Raw genomic sequence first — 19,891 nt, 5'->3', positions numbered from 1 at the left:
GGCTTATCTCTAGCTCAGAAGGATGCTGCCCTGCCTGAATCTCTTGGGCCCAGCTGGGGATGGCAGAGCTCAAAAGCAAGTCGCTCTATGTGGCAGGCAGTCGGAGCCGTCTCCGGTCGTGCCTCTTGGCTAAATGTTTGACCAAATATAGCAGGCTAATTTTTAAGTTGATAATTTTGTATGGCCCGCGAACGATGTCATAAATATCCAAATGGCCCTTGGCAGAAAAAAGGTTCCCCACCCCTGCCTCTGAAGATGCCTGCCACAGCTGCTGGCGAAACGTCAGGAAAAGAAAATACCAAGACCACGGTCACGCAGCCCGGATAACCTACAAGAACCAATACTACAAAGTGTTGTGTTATTTTGTATGATTTTGAAATTGACGAGTGTGAATCAACACTTCGTATTATTTTGTGGAAATGTCCTTATGTTTATTTTGCTATATACGGGGTGTTGTATAAATAAGGGATACTTCTAATTGGTGACTATCATCTGACGTCTAAGAGCAGAGCCTCCTGGCAAATCCCTGGCAAGCCCTGAAGCAAGATGGCCGCAGCTGCCTCCGAAACCCGGAGGGAGGCGAGGGGAACGACCGGCCTGTCATTGGCCCTGGACGGTCAGCTGGGGCGGGAGATCACCTGACCTCCTCCCAGGGCTCGGAATGCTGGCCGCCGCCTTCAGCATGGCTCTGCGGGCGGCCGCTGTGTGCCTGCTCCTGGCATGGAGCCCGGCTCTAGCCCTGGAGGGAGGGATGCTCTACCCTCGGGAGTCCCCCTCGAGGGAGCTGAAGGACCTCAGCGGCCTCTGGAGCTTCCGGGCCGACTGGTCCGAGGGAAGGGACGCGGGGTTGGTGCAGCGGTGGTACCGGCGGCCGCTACGGCAGGTGAGCGGTGGGTGGGCAGGAGGGGCTCCAGCCCGGCAGTCGCCTAGGGCGCAGACCTCAGAGGGGTGCAGAAATAACCTGAGGGGCACCGTTTTTGTTTGTTTGTTTTTTGCATGTCTTTTTAAAAAAATTATTATTTCTTTTTTATGCAAGTTTCAAATATATATTTCTTTTTCTACATACGTGGTTTGTATGACGTTCTCTTTTCTCATTGTGTTGTGCCAGATTTCTATAGTCCATTTACTTTTATCCTTCCAACCCAGAGCTATTACTGCTTTGCTTGCTAATATATTTTTGAAACTTGTATAAAAAGAATAATAATAAAAAAGACATACAAAAAAAAAAAAAGGTGCCCCTCAGGCCATTTTGCACCCCTCTGAGGGCGCAGACCTCAGAGGGGTGCAGAAATGGCCTGAGGGGCACCTTTTTTTTTTTTTTTGCATGTCTTTTTTATTATTATTATTTTCTTTTTATACAAGTTTCAAATATATATTTCTTTTTCTACATACATTGTTTATATAACGCATTCTTTTCTCATTCCCTTCCATCCCACCCATCCCCCTCCCTAACCCCTCTCCTCCTTATAGTTTTTAGTCTCTTAACCCCAGACACGCCGAATGTCTTTTCTTCCTTCCATTGATATCCACTCTAAATAGGTCTTCCATCTTCTCATGATTTCCCTGTTCTTATCTTCCCATGAAGTCTTCTGACGCATCATCTCGACGATATCCGACTGTATACATTCAAACAGATAGTTGTGCCAGATTTCTATAGTCCATTTACTTTTATCCTTCCAACCTAGAGCTATTACTGCTTTGCTTGCTAATAACATAGCCTTAGGGCGCAGAGCCCTGACCTGGATGGCCCAGGCTAGCCTGATCTCGTCAGATCTCAGAAGCTAAGCAGGGTCGGCCCTGATCAGTATTTGGATGGAAGACCACCAAGGAATACCAGGGTTGCTATGCAGAGGAAGGCACTGGCAAACCACCTCTGTTAGTCTCTTGCCATGAAAACCCCAACAAGGGGTCGCCATAAGTCGGCTGCAACTTGACGGCACTTCACACACACAGGGCGCAGACCTCAGAGGGGTGTAGAAATGGCCTGAGGGGCACCGTTTTAAACGGATTCGTGTCTTGAAAAAATGCAACTGACCATTTATATATATATATATATATATATATATAATGCAACTGACCATATATATGTGTGTATATATGTATATATGTATGTATATAAATGGTCAGTTGCATTTTATATATATATATTTTTTTAAGATAAGTATCAACAGTGCTATGGAGTGTAATTAGTTATAATGTCTTATACAAAGTTTTGTAGGCTTTCATTTTTTTTTCTACAAGACATCTGTTTTTGAAAATTGGTTAGAGATGGGGGGGGGCACAAGTAGTTAGCCTTGCCTAGAGCGCAAAAAAGACTGGCCTTGGCCCTGGTGGAGAGTTATCCATGGTGATTCCTCTAGAGCAGTGGTTCGCAACCTTTTTTTTGCTCCATTCCCCCCTTTTTTGCCCCATTCCCCCCTTTCATTGTTCAGAATATAATTCCCCCCTTCCCAAGATATTGAATGTCACAGGTTAAATTAAAAACAAACTACAATTTTTCAGATTGTACATAATCTACAGGACATCACACTTTGCTGAAAAGTGGTCCCAATTCCCCCCTAGAACCCTAAAATCCCCCCCCGGGGGGGAATTCCCCCTTGTTGAGAACCTATGCTCTAGAAGGAACGACAACCTGCACATGCCCCGATGTGCTCTCCTCTTTCTTAATGCCTCGTGCGTTCCGGAGGCGAGCACAGGGATCACATTCAGAGCAGAGGTATCCTGCCTCTGTCCATGGAGGTTCTGTTTAGGTATCCTATCATTGCTAGACCTTTGGGTCCAATCATTGGGCCGTTGTCACACCAAGACTCATTTGTGAATACCTCCGTTTCTAGGGATGCCAACCTCCAGGTGGTAGCTGGAGATCTCCCGCTATTACAACTGATCTCCAAGCGACAGAGATCAATTCACCTGGAGAAAATGGCCGCTTTGGAAGGCATTATATACCATTGAAGGCGTTATATATACTATGGCATTATATGCCATTGAAGTCCCTCCCCAAACCCCACCCACCTCAGGATCCACCCTCAAAATCTCCAGGTAATGCCCAACCTGGAGCTGGCAACCCTATCCATTTCTCAGGACGGGCACTCGGTCCTTGGTTATTTCTATTTATTATTATATTTTCATCCCACTGTTTCCTTCAAGGAGCTACACATAGTTCTCCTGTTTCTGTTTTATCCTGACCACAGCCTTGTGAGGTAGGTCAGGCTGCAAGAACGTGACAAGCCCAAGAGTACAGTGAGATTCATGGCAGTGGAGGGAGGGGGTTGAACCTGGGTCTCTGATCACTGTACTCAAAGGTATACTGTACCTAAACTTGGAGGTTTGATTTTGGGGGTCTTTTAGGCAGTGTGATGCTCCTGTCCTACATCACAGCAGTTTTGCTGGCCCAGACCAAAGCAAGAGTATCCAACTACCCACAAGAGCCACCTGAAGCTCCTAAACTGCTCACAAGCAGGGCAGTAACGCCACCGTTCCCATTTCCTGTCTTTGGCAAATTTCACCAAACCTTGAAAGGGAACCTTGGGATCTTGGCTGTTGCTAAATTCCTTCCGGGCAAGCCAGGACTGCAAACGGCAAATTGCTCTTTACTTCAGCTGTGCTGGAAAGAGGAAGTTAAGCCATGTGGCGGTTTCCGTGCAGCAGAAAAAAACCGAACTGGGGAAATTTTTGCTTCTCAGCCAGAAATGAACCCCCTCATATGCCTGTGAGTCAGGACACAGAGAGGGGGAAATTGGGCAAAAAATGGCAAGATGAGATATTATTTCCAACAAGTTTATTGTAATGCACTTATAATTTTTTTAAATGGCACAGTGTATTAGAATACTATCTAGTTTATAGCCCTCTACCGTTTACATTTTAGGATTTGGTGCGCTCCAAACAATGTTAAGGAAGGTCTTAGACTGCAAAATCAAACTTTCTTTTTGTAGTGATGTGACAAAGACTTGCAAAAGGTCCATTACTTACTGTGTACTTGCCCTCAAATAGTTGCTTGGCAATGAGAAGATAAAGCGCCCTTCTACAATCCTGTGTCAGCCTGCTGGGAAAGACACAGGCGCACAGCCAGGGGGGGGAAAGTTGGCAACCCTACCAATCGATGTAACTGACTTGGTGGGAGACACTTGCTTTGGAGATTGCCACAAAGTGGGCCGGAGCGGAGGAGCAGCTCCGCCCTGACATATGACTTTCCCTTGGAGAGGTGGACTCTGATCTGGAGAACCAGGTTTGATTCCCCGCTCCTTCACAAGAGTGGTGGAAGCTAATCTAGTGAACCGGATTTGTTTCCCCACTCCTCCACATGAAGCCAGCTGGGTGACCCTGGGCTAGTCACAGCTCTCTTAGAGCTTTCTCAGCCCCACCTACCTCACAGGGCGTCTGTTGTGGGAATGGGAAGGGAAGGTGATTGTAAGCCAGTTTGGGTCTCCCTTAAGTGGTAGAGAAAGTCGGCATATAAAAACCAACTCTTCTTCTTCTTCCAGTCCGGGCCAGTGATTGACATGCCAGTCCCCGCCAGCTTCAATGAGATCACTCAGGACCCCAGTCTGCGGAAGTACGTGGGCTGGGTTTGGTACGAGAAGGAATTGCTCCCGCCTGCCCGCTGGCTCCAGGAGGACGCTTGGACACGTATGGTGCTTCGGATCGGAAGTGCTCACTACTACTCCATCGTAGTGAGTCCAGGGGGCAGCGTTTTGACACACTGATATCTGCAGAGAGCCGGTGTGGTGTGGTGGTTAAGAGCAGCGGTTTGGAGTGGCAGAGTCTGATCTGGAGAACCGGGTTTGATTCCCCACTCCTCCACATGAGCGGCAGAGGCTAGTCTGGTGAACTGGATTTGTTTCCCCACTCCTACACATTAAGCCAGCTGGGTGACCTTGGGCTAGTCACAGCTCTCTCAGCCTCACTTACCTCACAGATTGTTGGTTGTGGGGAGGGGAAGGGAAGGTGATTGTAAGCCAGTTTGAGTCTCCCTTAAGTGGTAGAGAAAGTCGGCATATGAAAAACCAACTCTTCTTCTTCTGCATACCTGTGCAAGACCCATTTCAGTTTCTGGAGGGGCTAAGATGCCCTCTGATGCCCGCACACTAAGTGTGCAGCCCTCTTGTGCATGCCCACACATACCATCCTGGAAGATGGAGATATATCAGCTGGGATTTGTGACAGGTGATTGGATCTTTATCCGCGAAATGTGACTGTTCTGGAATCTGGGGAGCCAGGCTCTATGGGGAGAGTCATGGACCCACGGCTCTGCAACTGGTGGCAAGGATCGGCTTGTTGGGGCATCTGCCAAGGCCTACTGCCCGGAAGAGGGTCCTCCACCAGCCAGAGGTGCTTGGCCCTTGACCCGTCCTTGTTCACCAGGAATGGGAGATTATCATGGGGGCTTTTGCACTGGGAGACAGGCCAACAATTAGCTCCTTTGAGATGTGCCAGCACCACTGGGGCTTCTAACATGAAAAGGGCAGGCATCTTGCATTGGGAGGAAACAGGCTTATATAGGACTCTCTCATATACATAAGAAAGGCCCTGCTGGATCAGACCAAGGCTCATCAAGGCCAGCAGTCTGTTCACACAGGGATCAACCAGGTGCCTCTAGGAAGCCCACAAACAAGACTGCAGCAGCAGCATCCTGCCTGTGTTCCACAACATCTAATATAATAGGCATGCTTCTCTGATCCTGGAGACCTCTGATGTATCCCCTTTCCAGACCTCTGATTTATCCCCTTGCAGTGGGTCAATGGGGTACAGGTGACCGAACATGAAGGTGGCCACCTCCCCTTCGAAGCAGAGATCGGCAGCCTCCTCCAGCCCTCCCAGCTGTGCCGCATCACCATCGCTGTCAACAACACCCTGACGCCTCACACACTGCCTCCGGGGACTATTCAGTTCTTCAAGGACGAGTCCATGTGAGTTCATGTCCCAGCGGGAGGTGTCGGTGCGTGGGTTGGTGGGTGGAAGAGAGAGGGAGACAGATATCATCCGTCCTTTAGTCGAGATTCCAGAATGTTCTCCTGGGACGAGATGAAGGAAGCTGTTTCTGAAGGGTGTGTATAAAGTGCCGTCCTCAGCCAACTTATGGCGACCCTGTAGGGTTTTCAAAGCAAGAGACGATCAGAGGTGGTTTGCCAGTGCCTGCTTCTGCATAGCGATCCTGGACTTCCATGGTGGTCTCCTAGCCAAGTACTAACCAGGGCCGACCCTGCTTAGTAGCCGAGATGGATGAGATCAAGCTAGCCTGAGCATTATTGTGGACCTAGTGTGGCCAATTGTGCGCATGCTTACTAGGAAACAATGCCCTCAAATCAGTGGGTTCTAGACCAAATCAGGCCTGGACTGTCCCTAGAAGCTAAAATGACTAAACTGAGGCTGTCGTACTTTGGTCACACTGTGAGAAGACAAGAGTCAATGGAAAAGACAGTCATGCTAGGAAAAGCCAAAGGCAGCAGGAAAAGGGGAAGACCCAACAAGAGATGGACTGACTCTATAAAGGAAGCCACAGCTTTCAATTTGCAAGACCTGAGCAAGGCTGTTAAAGATAGGACGTTTTGGAGGACATTGATTCATAGGGTTGCCATGAGTCGGAAGCGACTTGACGGCACTTAACACCCACAGTGCGGTGTAGTGGTTAAGAGTGTCAGACTAGGATTTGGAAGACCCAGGGTCAAATCCCTATGTTGCCATGGAAGCTTGCTGGGTGACCTTAGGCCAGGCACATACCCTCGGCCCAATGCTACTTCACAGAGTTGTTGTGGGGATAAAATGGAAGCCAGGAGAACATAAGCCGCTTTGGGTCCCCATTGGGGAGAAAGATGGAGTACAAATGAATGAGAAAGAAATAAAATACTGTCCATACACGTTCTCATTTGGAGATTCTTCTCCCACCCCGGTCCTCTTACCTCCTTTCTCCGCTGCCTTGATACAGGTATCCCAAAGGCTATTTTGTTCAAAACACAAGGTTCGATTTCTTTAACTACGCCGGGATTCACCGGCCCGTCATTCTGTATACGACCCCCTCGGCCTACATAGATGATATCACCGTGACCACAGACTTGGCAGAAAATGTTGGTAAGTTGTGCGCTTTCACCATTGGTTAATAGAAATTCAGGGGGGGTTAGTCTTTTTTGTACAGCAACAGTCTTAAATATTTGACTGCCTCTCCTGCAGAGAAAATAAGATACTCTCTCTGTGTATCTTTGCAATTCTTTCATCACACATACAGAGTTTAATTACTATTGAGTTCTCCTATATGGTCATAAATGAAGATGCCTTATACTGAATCAGACCATTGGTCCATTAAGGTCAGTACTGTCTACTCAGACTGGCAGCAAGCAACTCTCCAGGGTTTCAGGCAGAGGTCTTTCCCATCAGCTACTTCCTGGTCCTCTTAACTGGAGATGCCGGGGATTGAACCAGGGACCTTCTGCATGCAAAGGAGAGGTTCTACCACTGAACCCCAGCCCCTCGAATAAAGGAAAGGGAAAAGGAAAGACCCCAGAGTGCTATTCTCTAAGGCCAGATTAAATGCATTGCCATTGGGGGAGTTAGCAGGAAGGTTTTCAGGGGCCTCCTTTTCTGAGCGGTTTTGTGATTGTGGATCTGGGAGTTCAGACACTGTTTGGCGCTTTTTTTGGTAGTTGTTGTTGATTGTAAAAAGCATGATCTCGCTCAGAGATAAATGGATCCCCACTTCTCTACATGAAGCCAGCTGGGTGATCTTGGGCTTGTCACAGTTCTCTTAGAGCTCTCTCAGCCCAACCTACCTCACAGGGTATCTGTTGTGGGGAGGGGGAGGTGATTGTAAACCGGTTTGATTCTTCCTTAAGTGGTAAAGTCGGCATATAAAAACCTACTCTTCTTCTTCTTGTGGCTGAGGTGACATTTGAACCCAGGACTTCCTTGCAGCCACTAAACTGCACCCTCTGCAAATCCTCTCTGTTTCCTTTGGGCCAGGTTTGGTACAGTATTTGGTCTCAGTTCAGGGAAGCCCACACTACTCCCTGACTCTATCTTTGCGAGACAGAGATGACATCGTGGTAGCTACTGGAAACGGGTCGGCAGGCGAACTGAAAGTCCTGGATCCCAACCTGTGGTGGCCCTACTTGATGAATGAGCAACCCGGATACCTTTACTACTTAGAGGTATCATATTGGGGCCTGATCATGGGGAGGGGGGAGAAATGCTCACATGATATGAACATTGCCCCCTGTCCAACACAGCATCTCCTCCTTTGCACCAAAAGGCCTGTGCATCTCAATGGAAATTTGAGACAGCAGAAGTAGCCTACCGGATATTGAGTGTGTTAAAAGTTTATTGTTTGTAGCCGTAAATAAATTGTCTATCATACAACTCATTAAAATAACATAAAATAACATTGAAATAACTTTAAAACAGTCTGACCCCCAAGAAGCTAGTAATTAAATTTATTAAATTCCCTGATTAAAAACAGCTTTAGCTCGGATTTTCTTGGCTGCTAAAGCAAAGACTGGCACTTTGTAGGTAACATCAGGATACTGATAGGAGAAAGAGCAGCTTCTCTGGATCTGGAAAATGATTTAGGCACTTTAGGAATGCTCCAAGAAATTTAGATCTGGGCTGTGTGTAAAGAGGACAGAATAAGGTGTAATGTGTTAGGTCCTCTGGAGCGGCTCCACAAATACATAGGCAAGAGGCTCATGGTGTTCGGCAGTCAGCCTACCAGATATTGGGTTATCATAAATTTATCCCCAGGGAAAACCTGGGAATGGGTTACTGCTGTTCCCAAGATCTATTTGAATCCCGTATGTGAAGTAACAGACTTGTGAGCCCCCTTGTTTCTTTGGGATAATCCCCGGCATTTTGGAAAACCCTGGGACCGTCCCAGTCTCCGTTCAGCAGCTCTGCCCTTTTCCCTTTCTCCCTGGGGTTAGCAAAGCCAAACTGTGCTGGGTGGGGTCCCATGTGCCTTGAAAGTTACTTCAAAAGGGGGCATCTTTTGGAATACAGGTCACGCTGTCTGCTTTTGTGAACGGGGAGGCCTTGAAAGACAAGTACACACAGCCGGTCGGCTTCCGTACCGTGCGGGTCACCAGCACCCAGTTCCTCATCAATGGGAAGCCTTTCTACTTCCACGGGGTCAACAAACACGAAGACGCTGACGTGAGTTGGGCTGGGTGTCTTTCCTACTTGCTCAACACCAGCCGTGAGCTGTACAAAAATAAGAAGCCGTGTGGTCCATTTGGAGGGGCCGTGGCTCAGTGGTAGAGCACCTACTCGGCATGCAGAAGGTTCCAGGTTCAGTCCCTGGCATCTCCAGTTAACGGGACTAGGCAGGTAGGTGATGTGAAAGACCTCTGCCTGAGACCCTGGAGAGCCGCTGCCAGTCTGAGTAGGCAGTACTGACTTGGTCCGCAACATGGTGCCTGTAGGTGCCCACGGAAACTTTTTCTGGCTCCCATCAAATGTTTTAGGAGGGGAGGGGTCAGGTCAGGCTTTTGCCCAGCAAGCTTTCTGATTGACTACTGGAGATTTGATTCTGTACAGATTTTTTTTTAAATGCTACTTTGGCATTTAAGGATCTGTGACTGAAGTTAAGCTGTGGCAGTCATATTGCGGCAACCATTTTGTGGCTGCGCCCACCATTATGTGTCAGTATTCTAAACGTGCCCACAGGCTCAAAAAGGTCGGGGACCCTCACTCTGTCCACTCTACCACTTCGGCTCCCGTAGATGAATCCACCCCTGGACATCTGTTAGGGTCGTGCGGTGGAAACGGGGCTCTCGCCGATTCCTAGAGTGGGGCTCACCAGGTTCCTTATCTCGCAGATCCGTGGCAAAGGGCTGGACTGGCCCCTGATTGTGAAGGATTTCAACCTTTTGCACTGGCTGGGTGCAAACGCCTTTCGCACCAGCCACTACCCTTACGCCGAGGAGATCATGGAGCTTTGTGACGCCTACGGCATTGTGGTAATCGACGAGTGTCCAGGAGTGGGCATGAGAGACAGGTGAGGGATGAGGCACTCAATGCATTATGGGACTTGGGGGCAAGGAGGTTTCTGGGAATGATCGGCTGTCACAGAGGCACACTGCAGGCAGAAAGATCACCACCGTTAGAACTCTTCTACTCCGGCCTGAGATGAAAGCCGGAAGGCCGTTATTACATAGCATCACGACGAAGTAAAACTTCGCCACTCGTACATTCGACAAGAGATATTCCTGTTCCTCTGCTGAACATGAGCAAGATCTCTTGGGTGCAGATCTGCTCGTTTTTAATTTTAAGTTCTTTTCATTGCTTTAAATCAGTGGTTCCCAAACATTTCGGGCCACCGCCCCCTTGGTTCCACAAACTCAACCCCAGCGCCCCATCCTATAAAAAGCATTATTCAAAATAGGGGTTTGCATGACTCAATAAAGAAGATCATGACAATAAAATTTCAAAACAGTAACAAATGCACATCTAGTCAAAATCAAAGTAAAACTTTTCAGTTGAAATTTATTCAACAAAACTGATGAACTTGATCCAGTGGTACCAGCTCTTCAAAGTCTGGGAAAAAATTGGGATAGTTTCCATCAAATTTGCCAGCATGGTGCCATAGCTTGATCTATTGTAAATTAGTGAACAACACAGTTGAAGGGGCCCACCTCTAGCGCCCCCCCCCCCGCTGCCCTCTTGCCTCCTAGTGCCCCCCTAGGTAATCCCACTGCCCCCCAGGGGGTTGTACTGCCCACTTTGGGAAACACTGCTTTAAATTAACCTGGCTGCAGAGATCTCATGTAGAAAGGTGGGGCAGAGAGATTGTGAATTCCAATGGTTATAGAGAGAATTCTCCCTAGAGGCCATTGAGAGAGAAGAAGAAGTAGAGAAAGAGGGGATGTCCAAGCAAGCCATTCTTTGCTAAAAGCACAGCAATGTTTTAAATAAATAAAGCATGGCAGAATGAGAGAGGTGCATTTAGGCACTTCAAAAGAGGAAGAGAAATGAACTTCGTGCATTGGTCTGAAGCCTAACGCTTTGCTGCTTCCTTTCAGCACCAACTTTGGAAACAAATCTCTCCAGCATCACCTCATCGTGATGGAGGAGCTTATCCGCCGGGACAAAAACCGGCCCTCGGTCGTCATGTGGTCAGTAGCCAACGAACCGGCCTCAGAGCTGGCCCCAGCGGCTTATTACTTTAAGTGAGTTATCTGCCACACTGTGAGATTTGTAAAGCAGACTGCAGCTCACACTCCGTAAAACCAGCAGGGGAACATTTTAACCTTCCAGGACACTCAGTTACTGATTTAAGAGTAGCAGTTCTCTTACAAAGGGAGATTAGAGAGACTGCTGAATTACAACTAATAATGAAACTATGAATTCTCCTGGATTGAATAGAGATCTGGGATTCTTGTCTCACTACCAATGCTAATTTTTCCACATGTACTACCCCTCTTCATATCACACCTGATGCAATCATGCCCGCTAATGTCATTTACTTATGTTTGGTCTTTACATTGCCATTGTGTGTCTAATTCACTCTTCTCTACTTAAGAGTAGATGGACTCACATTCTAGCTGTATCTGAAGAAGTGAGCTTTGCCTCATGAAAGCTCACTCCCTGCCAGAAATTTTGTTACTCTTTTAAGGTGCTACTGGACTCTTGCTCTTTTCTGTAAAACCAGGTTTGTGTTCATGTGAACAAAACGCAACACTGGTATTCTTCTTGTTCTGTAAGAGATCACAGACAATAAGAATCTTGGAAAGGTGCTTTCAGTCCATAGCTGGATGGTTCTAAACGGCAGGTGAGAGGTCACAGTAGAGCGGTGCTGTTAACTTTGGGCAGAGGTCCTGGGCACCTTGGTTCAGAGGGTCAGCCTAGGACCCCCAAAACAGGCTGTACCTTTGCTTTTGAAATATACGCTACTACCTATAGGGCTGTAAGGACAAACCAAGCCAGAATTCTCCCTAGAGGCCAAAATAACTAAACTGAGGCTATGGTAGTCTGGACACATAAGGAGAAGACTTGCTAGAAAAGGCAATAATGCTAGGAAAAGTTTGTAAGTAGTAAGTCACGGCCTTCAGTTTGCGTTTATACAGTCGGGTGAAAATGAGCAGATCCACAGACTGGGCTAAGCGTGCAAAAGGGCCCAGCATATTGGGAGAACCAGAGACAGGCACTGCTGCGGAAGAAAGGCAGTAGCTCTAAGGGGTCACTGACTAATGGGTGACACTTTCTAGCTATTAATCTGTCCCCCCCCCCCCCAAGTCCTGGAAACAGCTCCTCAGTAACCTCAAAGAAAAGGAGTCTGGGCAGGGGAGGAACTAGCTTGGTCAGACATTGCACCCCTGAATAAATACATTTCTGCTTTTTCCTCTTGCCACGCAGGACCGTCATCGCTCACACCAAAGCCATGGACCCCACCCGGCCTGTAACGTTCGTCTCAAATGCCAATTATGCTCGCGACCAAGGGGTAAGCACAGTACATCTGTCTTTAGTCAAGAAACCTTTAACAGCTAGGCTGCGTTAGAAGCCGCCTACCCAAGTCACAAGAAGTAATAGTGCCGCTCGATTCCATGCTACTCAGACCTCATCTGAAGTACTGTGTCCAGTTCTGGGTATCACACATTATGAAAGAGGTGGATAAAACATGAACGAGTTCTGAGGAGGGCAACCAATATGGAGGAGAGTCTGTTAAGAAAGCCCTGTGAGGAAAGGTTGAAGGAAGCTGGTCTGTCTAGACTGGAGGGGAGACAGTATAACGTCTTTCACCTAACCCTAGGGCTGCCACAGGGCAGAGGGCAAAGACTCATTCTCTGCTGGTGCAGTAGAGCAAGACTTGATCTAATGGCTTAGTTTACTGACGGGTAAATTTCAGTTTAACATTAGGAGACACTTCCTATTGGCAAGTGTGATTCAGGCAGCCTAACAACCCAGGAGGGGATGAAGAAGAATGGGTTTTTATATGCCAACTTTCTCTACCACTTAAGGAAGAATTAAACCAGCTTACAATCACCTTCCCCTCCCCACAACAGACACCCTGTTAGGTAGGTGGGACTGAGAGAGCTCTGCCTAGCCCAAGGTCACCCAGCTGGCTTCTTATGTATGAGTGGGGAAATAAATCCATTTCACCAGATTAGCATCCGCCACTCATGTGGAAGAGTGGGGAATCAAACCCAGTTCTTCAGGTCAGAGTCCACCGCTCCAAACTACCGCTCTTAACCACCACACCATGCTGGCTCTCCAGCTGGAGGTGGAATGGTATAGTACAGCCCAATCTCGGAAGCTAAGTTACTTGGAAGGGAGACCTCCAAGGGAGACTCTGCAGAGGAAGGCAATGGCAAACCATCTCTGCTTAATCACTTGCCTTGAAAACCCCACCAGGGGTCGCTATAAGACAGCTGTGACTTGACGTCACTTTACACACGCACACACGGTTGGCCACAGTCAGTTCTTGGATGGGAGATTACGCAGAGGCAGACCATGGCAAACCACCTCTGCTCGTCTCTTGGCTTGAGAACTCCATGGCCCTGGGACCACCAGGAGGCAGCCTCAACTTGACAGCAACACAATTATAAAGAGCGAGTCAACAGTGGAACTGATTGATAGGCTCTGCCTCACTGTGCTTTCACACATGCTGAATAATGCACTTTCAGTCTACTTTCAAAGCACTTTAGCGATTGTTCGCAAGTGGACTTTGCCCTTTCATGCAATGAAATCCAGCTGCAAAGTGCATTGGAAGTGCTTTATTCAGCCTGTATGAAAGCGCCAGAAGCCTTCAAACAGGATAGCCAGCATGGTGTAGTGGTTAAGAGCAGAGAACTTGAATCTGGAGAACCGGGTCCGATTCCCCACTCCCCCACATGAAGCCTGCGAGGTGACGTTGGGCTAGTCACAATTCTCTCCAAACTCTCAGTCCTACCTACCTCACAAGGTGTCTGTTGTGGGGAGAGGAAGGGAAGGTGATTGTAAGCCGGTTTGAGACTCCTTAAAGGTGGAGAAGACCAGGGTATAAAAACCAACTCTTCTTCTATGAGGGATGTTTCATTTTGGATTTCCTAAAGTGGGCAGGGGGTTGGGACTAGATAGCCTATATAGCCCCTTCCCAGAAAAGCTCTTCACATGGCTGCTTTGCTGAGGGGGAGGGGACTTGCTTTCAAAGGAGTGTGACGAAGACCCCGTTCTTAAGGAGTTGGTTTTGTTTAGTTTGGAGATGAGAAGGTTGAGGGGAGACATGATAGCCATGTTTAAATATTTGAAGGGATGTCATGTTGAGGAGGGAACTAGCTTGTTTTTGGTTGCTCCAGAGACTAGGACATGGAGTAATGGATTTAAACTAATAGAAAAGCGATTCCACCTAAACATTAGGAAGAACTTTCTGACGGTGAGGGCTGTTCGATGGTGGAATGTGCTGCCTCGGAGGGTGGTGGAGTCCCCGTCTTTGGAAGTCTTTAAGCAGAGGCTAGATGGCCATCTGTCGGGAGTGCTTTGATTGTGGGATCCTGCATGGCGGGGAAGGGTTGGGGTCACTGGGCATGTGGGGGGAGGTAGTTGTTAGTTTCCTGCATTGTGCAGGGGGTTGGACTAGATGACCCTGGTGGTCCCTTCCAACTCTATGATTCTCCTCACTCAAATTAAGCCGAGGTTTTCTGTAGGCGCCTTACGTGGACGTTGTCTGTGTGAACAGCTACTTCTCCTGGTACCACGACCCCGGGCACCTTGAAGTCATCCAGCGACAACTCAGTTCACAGTTCGAGAACTGGTACAAAACTCACCAGAAACCCATCATCCAGAGCGAATACGGAGCCGACGCCGTTGCTGGCATCCATAGCGTGAGTTGGGCGTGTGGAAGGGGGGACCCACCTGTTTTAAATTACATTCAGCAGTCCCCCACACACACTGTAAGCCATTGAAAAATACCCAAGGAGGTTCCTCCGCTCCTGTTATTAAATACGAAGTGAACATTCTGAGGTGGGAGGGGTACTCTCTCCTCGACTCTGAAGCAGAACTTTCCAGAAGGTTCCACCAAATGCTGTGCCACTCCTTCAGGGGCCAGGAGACCAAGCCCTATGAGGAAAGACTAAGGGAATTGAGAATATTGTCGAAGGCTTTCATGGTGAGAGTTCATCGGTTCTTGTAGGTTATCCGGGCTGTGTGACCATGGTCTTGGTATTTTCTTTCCTGACGTTTCGCCAGCAGCTGTGGCAGGCATCTTCAGAGGAGTAACACTGAAGGACAGTCTCTCTCAGTGTCAAGTGTGTTGGAAGAGTAATATATATAGTCAGAAGGGGGTTGGGTTTGAACTGAGTCATTGTCCTGCAAAAGTATCAAAGGTAATGTGCTAATGAGGGTGTGGTATGTTAATGTGGAACCATTGTATTTCATGATAACAGATCACTTCAGGATACAATGGTTCCATATTAACATACCACACCCTCATTAGCACATTATCTTGATACTTACAGGATAATGATTAGCACATTACCTTTGATACTTTTGCAGGGCAATGACTCAGCTCAAACCCAACCCCCTTCTGACTATATATATTACTCTTCCAACACACTTGACACTGAGAGAGACTGTCCTTCAGTGTTACTCCTCTGAAGATGCCTGCCACAGCTGCTGGTGAAACGTCAGGAAAGAAAATACCAAGACCACGGTCACACAGCCCGGATAACCTACAGGAATTGAGAATGTTTAGTCTGGAGAAGAGGAGGTTGAGGGGGGACATGGTCGCTCTCTTAAAGTATTTGAAGGGCTGTCACTTAGAGGAGGGAAGGGAGCTGTTCCTTTTGGCAGCAGATGATAGGAATCGCAATAATGGGTTTACATTGTGGGCGGACATTAGGGGAAAAATTTTTTACAGTAAGAGTTGTTCGACAGTGGAATCAGCTACCCAGGGAGGTGATGAGCTCCCCCTCACCGGCAGTCTTTAAGCAGAGGCTGGACAAGCACTTGTCAGGGATGCTCTAGGCTGATCCTGCATTGAGCAGGGGGGTCGGACTAGATGGCCTGTGTGGCCCCTTCCAACCCTATGATTCTATGATCACACAAAGATCTTTAAAACAGAACCCAAGCACCCTACACTAAAACAAGAGTGCATGCACATCTCACCTTGATTTCATGTGCATGTATCCTGTGCACCTGTCATTTCACCCAAGAGTGTCTCTTGCTCTCCCCTCCTTCACTCTTCTCTTTCCTATTGCCTTCAGGACCCTCCCATTATGTTCACAGAGGAATACCAAGCAGCCGTACTAAAGGAATATCACACCATCTTTGACCAAAAGAGGAAGGAGTATGTCATTGGGGAGCTCATCTGGAATTTTGCTGATTTTATGACTGAACAAGGTATGGTCATGTTGGGTGAAAATTACTAAGTCACTTGGGAGGTTTATGAACACACAAAGCTGCCTTGTACCGCATCAGACCCTCGGCCCATCAAAATCAGTATTGTATACTCAGACCGGCAGTCCAGGGTTTCAGGCAGAGGTTTTTCCCATAACCTACTTGCCTAGACCCTTTAACTGGAGATGCCAGGGATTGAATCTGGGACCTTCTGCATGCCAAGCAGATGCTATGCCACTCAGCCACAGTCCCTCCCCTATCCTGACAGAGGCATTTCTAAATCCTATTGGTTTGAGGAGAGGTGAATGTATGCTCAGCTGTCCTCTACTGCAATCCACAGCAATGGCAAATGCTTCGACTAAATTGTACTCTTATTGCCCTGTGGGGAAAACAAAGCACATTTGGCTGGATATCTGAAACCGACTTCCGTCGGGATCGAACTTGGATCGTGAGCAGAGCTTTTGACTGCAGTACACCACTCTGCGCCATGGGGCTCTTTGAATACCCCATTCATTTACATTTCTTAAATAGGTGTAATCCACACTATGCACATAAGCCAATTTACAGCATAAAGATACATCTTTGATTCTGTGATTGGTCCAGATTTATGGAAATTCATATTGCTGTCCTGGATTTGTATAATTCATTCTGCTTTTGTGTTAATCAGGGGCAGTGTTTAAATCCTATGTACAGAGATTTCACCACGCAGCCCCGCCCCCCCAGAAAATGAAAGTAAAAACTTCTTTTAAAAAACTGCTAGCAGGACGACACATTCTGTGGTTAGTCCAAAATCCCATAAAACCAAACATCTTGAAAGCCAACATTTCTGTATTATGGTGTAAGCCTTCATAGGCTATTGCCACAATGAATCTCACAGCACTTTAGACTGAGACACTTTTGTTTGATTTTGCTACGACAGACAAACAGAGCAAACCCTCTGGAATTTGCTAACATGAAATTCTGTGGCTCTTCACTGGTGCTTTTTTTAAAACTGCCTTTCACTTCAACAGGAATAACACGCGTTTTGGGGAACAAGAAAGGGATTTTTACTCGGCAACGGCAACCCAAATCTGCTGCCTTTCTTCTTCGAGAGAGGTACTGGAAGCTTGCAAATGAATCCGGACTTCTCACGTCCAAACACGACAATGTCTGTTTTCCTCAGCCTCAGGCCTTCAAGTGTTCTTAAAAGATTAACATTCGGACAAGGCTGTGGATTTTTCTTAGTTCTGGAATAGCCTGCCATAGAAAATGATGCAGAAGACAGAGCATATGGAACATTTGCTTTAAACTGAAGCCGCGACAGGGACAACTCTAAGCTCAGCAGAGTCAGCTTAGGAGCTAAATACCTGGACTCCCAATCTCACGTTTCAGCTTTAACATCTACACGATATATTACAATCGAGGTCCAAGGTGGCAGACAAGAAGCAGTATTGTTAAGAGGTCGTCCCAGAGTTTTAACCCTTTTTACTCTATTGTACCTCATCACTTCAAGGATGCCAAGAAATGTACATTCCTTAGACTCTGTCTTCTGCTTGAGTGAAACTTCTGTGTTTGTTTACCCACAGTCAAATTGACACAGAAAACCTACTCAGCCATGTTTAAATGACACAGATTGATCCCTGGTGACTTTTCAATATTTTCACCTATAAATTGTAGTTAGGTTAAGAAGGTAGCCTGGGATATGTTTCTGAAAACAAAACAAAAAAGGGAATTTGCAAGGAAAAACAAAAACTTCACATAGGGCTATGCAGAGGTCGTAACAAGGCCAGCATGGTGTAGTGGTTAAAAGCAGTGGTTTGGAGCAGTGGACTCTGATCTGGAGAACCAGGTTCAATTCCCCAATCCTCCACATGAGTGGCGGATACTAATTTGGTGAACTGGGTTGGTTTCCCTGCTCCTCCACGTGAAGCCAGCTGGGTGACCTTGGGCTAGTCACAGTTCTGTCAGCCCCACCGACCTCACCAGTTGTCTGTTGTGGGGAGGGGAAGGTGATTGTAAGCCAGTTTGATTCTCCCTTAAGTGGTAGAAAAAGTCGGCATATAAAAACGAACTCTTCTCCAAGTCTGGGAGGTCCCTCAGCTTTACAGGTCCCAACCAATGTCTGTCTGTCATTTATACCTGGCTTTTCCCCCAGTGGGGACCCCAAAGAGGCTTACATTTTCTCCTCACAACCCTGTGAAGTAGGTTAGGGCTGAGTGTGTGACTGGCCCGAGATTGCTCAGCAAGCTTCCGTAGCAGAGTGCGGATTCAAACCTGGGTCTCCCAGATCCTCGACCAGCAATCTAACCACTGCCCCATGCTGGCTGACGAACCTTTATATTGTTTGGTTTCTTAATTCACAATCAGCGTCCGGATGTGTGAACTGATTTATGCTAAAAATGTCATCAGAGCAACGTGGAGGTTGGAAGGGGGGGACTGGGCCTATTTCCACATGGAACTCAGGGAGTCGTGCATTAATGGGCGATTCATCCTTAAGGCTAGTGCTGCTGGGTTCTCCTATTGATCAGTGTGGGGTATTCAGAGACTGCTTTTTGATTGGACCGAGTGTTCAAACTTAAATTGTCCTAGTTGAACCAGACAGGACACCTGCAGGGCCTTAAAGGCAAACACATTTATATCCGAGCAAACTTTCATACAGCCTACACAAACGTATACTAGAAAGCATCCAACAGCAGGCCTATATGTGAGTGTGTGTTTGGGTGGGTGTGAGAGAGGGTGTATGAGAAAATGCTTGTCTTTGTCTTTATCTGGCGACACAGTAAGATGGCTGCGCCTCAGAAATTATAGTTGTAGACGAAAAAGAAGAAGAGTTGGTTTTTATACCCTGATTTTCTCTACCTTTAAGGAGTCTCAAAGCGGCTTACAATCGCCTTCCCTTCCCCTCCTTGCAACAGACACCCTGGGAGGTAGGTGGGACTGAGAGAACTCAGAGAACTGTGACTAGCCCAAGGTCACCCAGCTGGCCTCATGTGTAGGAGTGGGGAAACAAACCCGGTTCTCCAGATCAGTCTGCCACTCCACTGCTCTTAACCGCTACACCATGCTGGATGCTACACATTATTTCTATAGTTGACCTAAACAGCCCTTTGATTTAAAAGGTGACTGTTGAATTGGCACGGCTTTGTTTTTTAAACATTACTTCCAAAAACAGGAGCAAGGCGTCGTTTAAGAGGAAATCTCACTCGCCCCCTTCTGCACAGCAACAAATAAATGCCTCTTCCAAGGTAACATTGAGCACTGCATGCTGCTAAAAGCACGTGTACCCACTGTGACTGTTTTAGAAGAGGTGGTCCCTCCTCTCTCAGACAGGGAAGCATGCCTCCCATGTGCTTGCAGCAGCATATGCACTCCGCTGTGAAAACAAAATGTATATTTCACGATGGGTAGCCGTGGAAAAGAGCCAGAGTCCAGTAGCACCTTAGACTACCAAACGTTCTGACCGGGTGTGAGCTTTTGTGAGTCACAGCTCACTTCTTCAGATACAGCTGGAACAAGAAGAGGTGGTTTTTATATGCCGACTTTCTCTGCCAATTAAGAATCAAACCGCCTTACAATCATCTTCGCTTCCCCACAACAGACACCCTGTGAGGTAGGTGGG

At 47.4% G+C, this 19,891-nt stretch overlaps 1 protein-coding gene across 1 annotated transcript; it reads left to right on the top strand.

The window, feature by feature from the left end:
• Positions 1-661: 661 nt before the first annotated feature.
• On the top strand, positions 662-17,479 carry GUSB (glucuronidase beta). Its single transcript, XM_056864976.1, has 12 exons — positions 662-883; positions 4,482-4,670; positions 5,731-5,906; positions 6,923-7,065; positions 7,951-8,138; positions 8,983-9,135; positions 9,801-9,979; positions 11,004-11,150; positions 12,337-12,421; positions 14,604-14,780; positions 16,161-16,296; positions 17,304-17,479. Exons 1-12 carry the CDS (start codon positions 662-664, stop codon positions 17,477-17,479), a joined length of 1,971 nt encoding a protein of 656 aa, XP_056720954.1.
• The last annotated feature ends 2,412 nt before the right edge of the window (positions 17,480-19,891 follow it).

The sequence above is a fragment of the Euleptes europaea genome, chromosome 19, assembly GCF_029931775.1.
Source record: "Euleptes europaea isolate rEulEur1 chromosome 19, rEulEur1.hap1, whole genome shotgun sequence".
Classification (NCBI taxonomy): domain Eukaryota; kingdom Metazoa; phylum Chordata; class Lepidosauria; order Squamata; family Sphaerodactylidae; genus Euleptes; species Euleptes europaea.
Note: the sequence above shows the minus strand (reverse complement) of the source record. Positions and strands in the feature narration are given on the sequence as shown.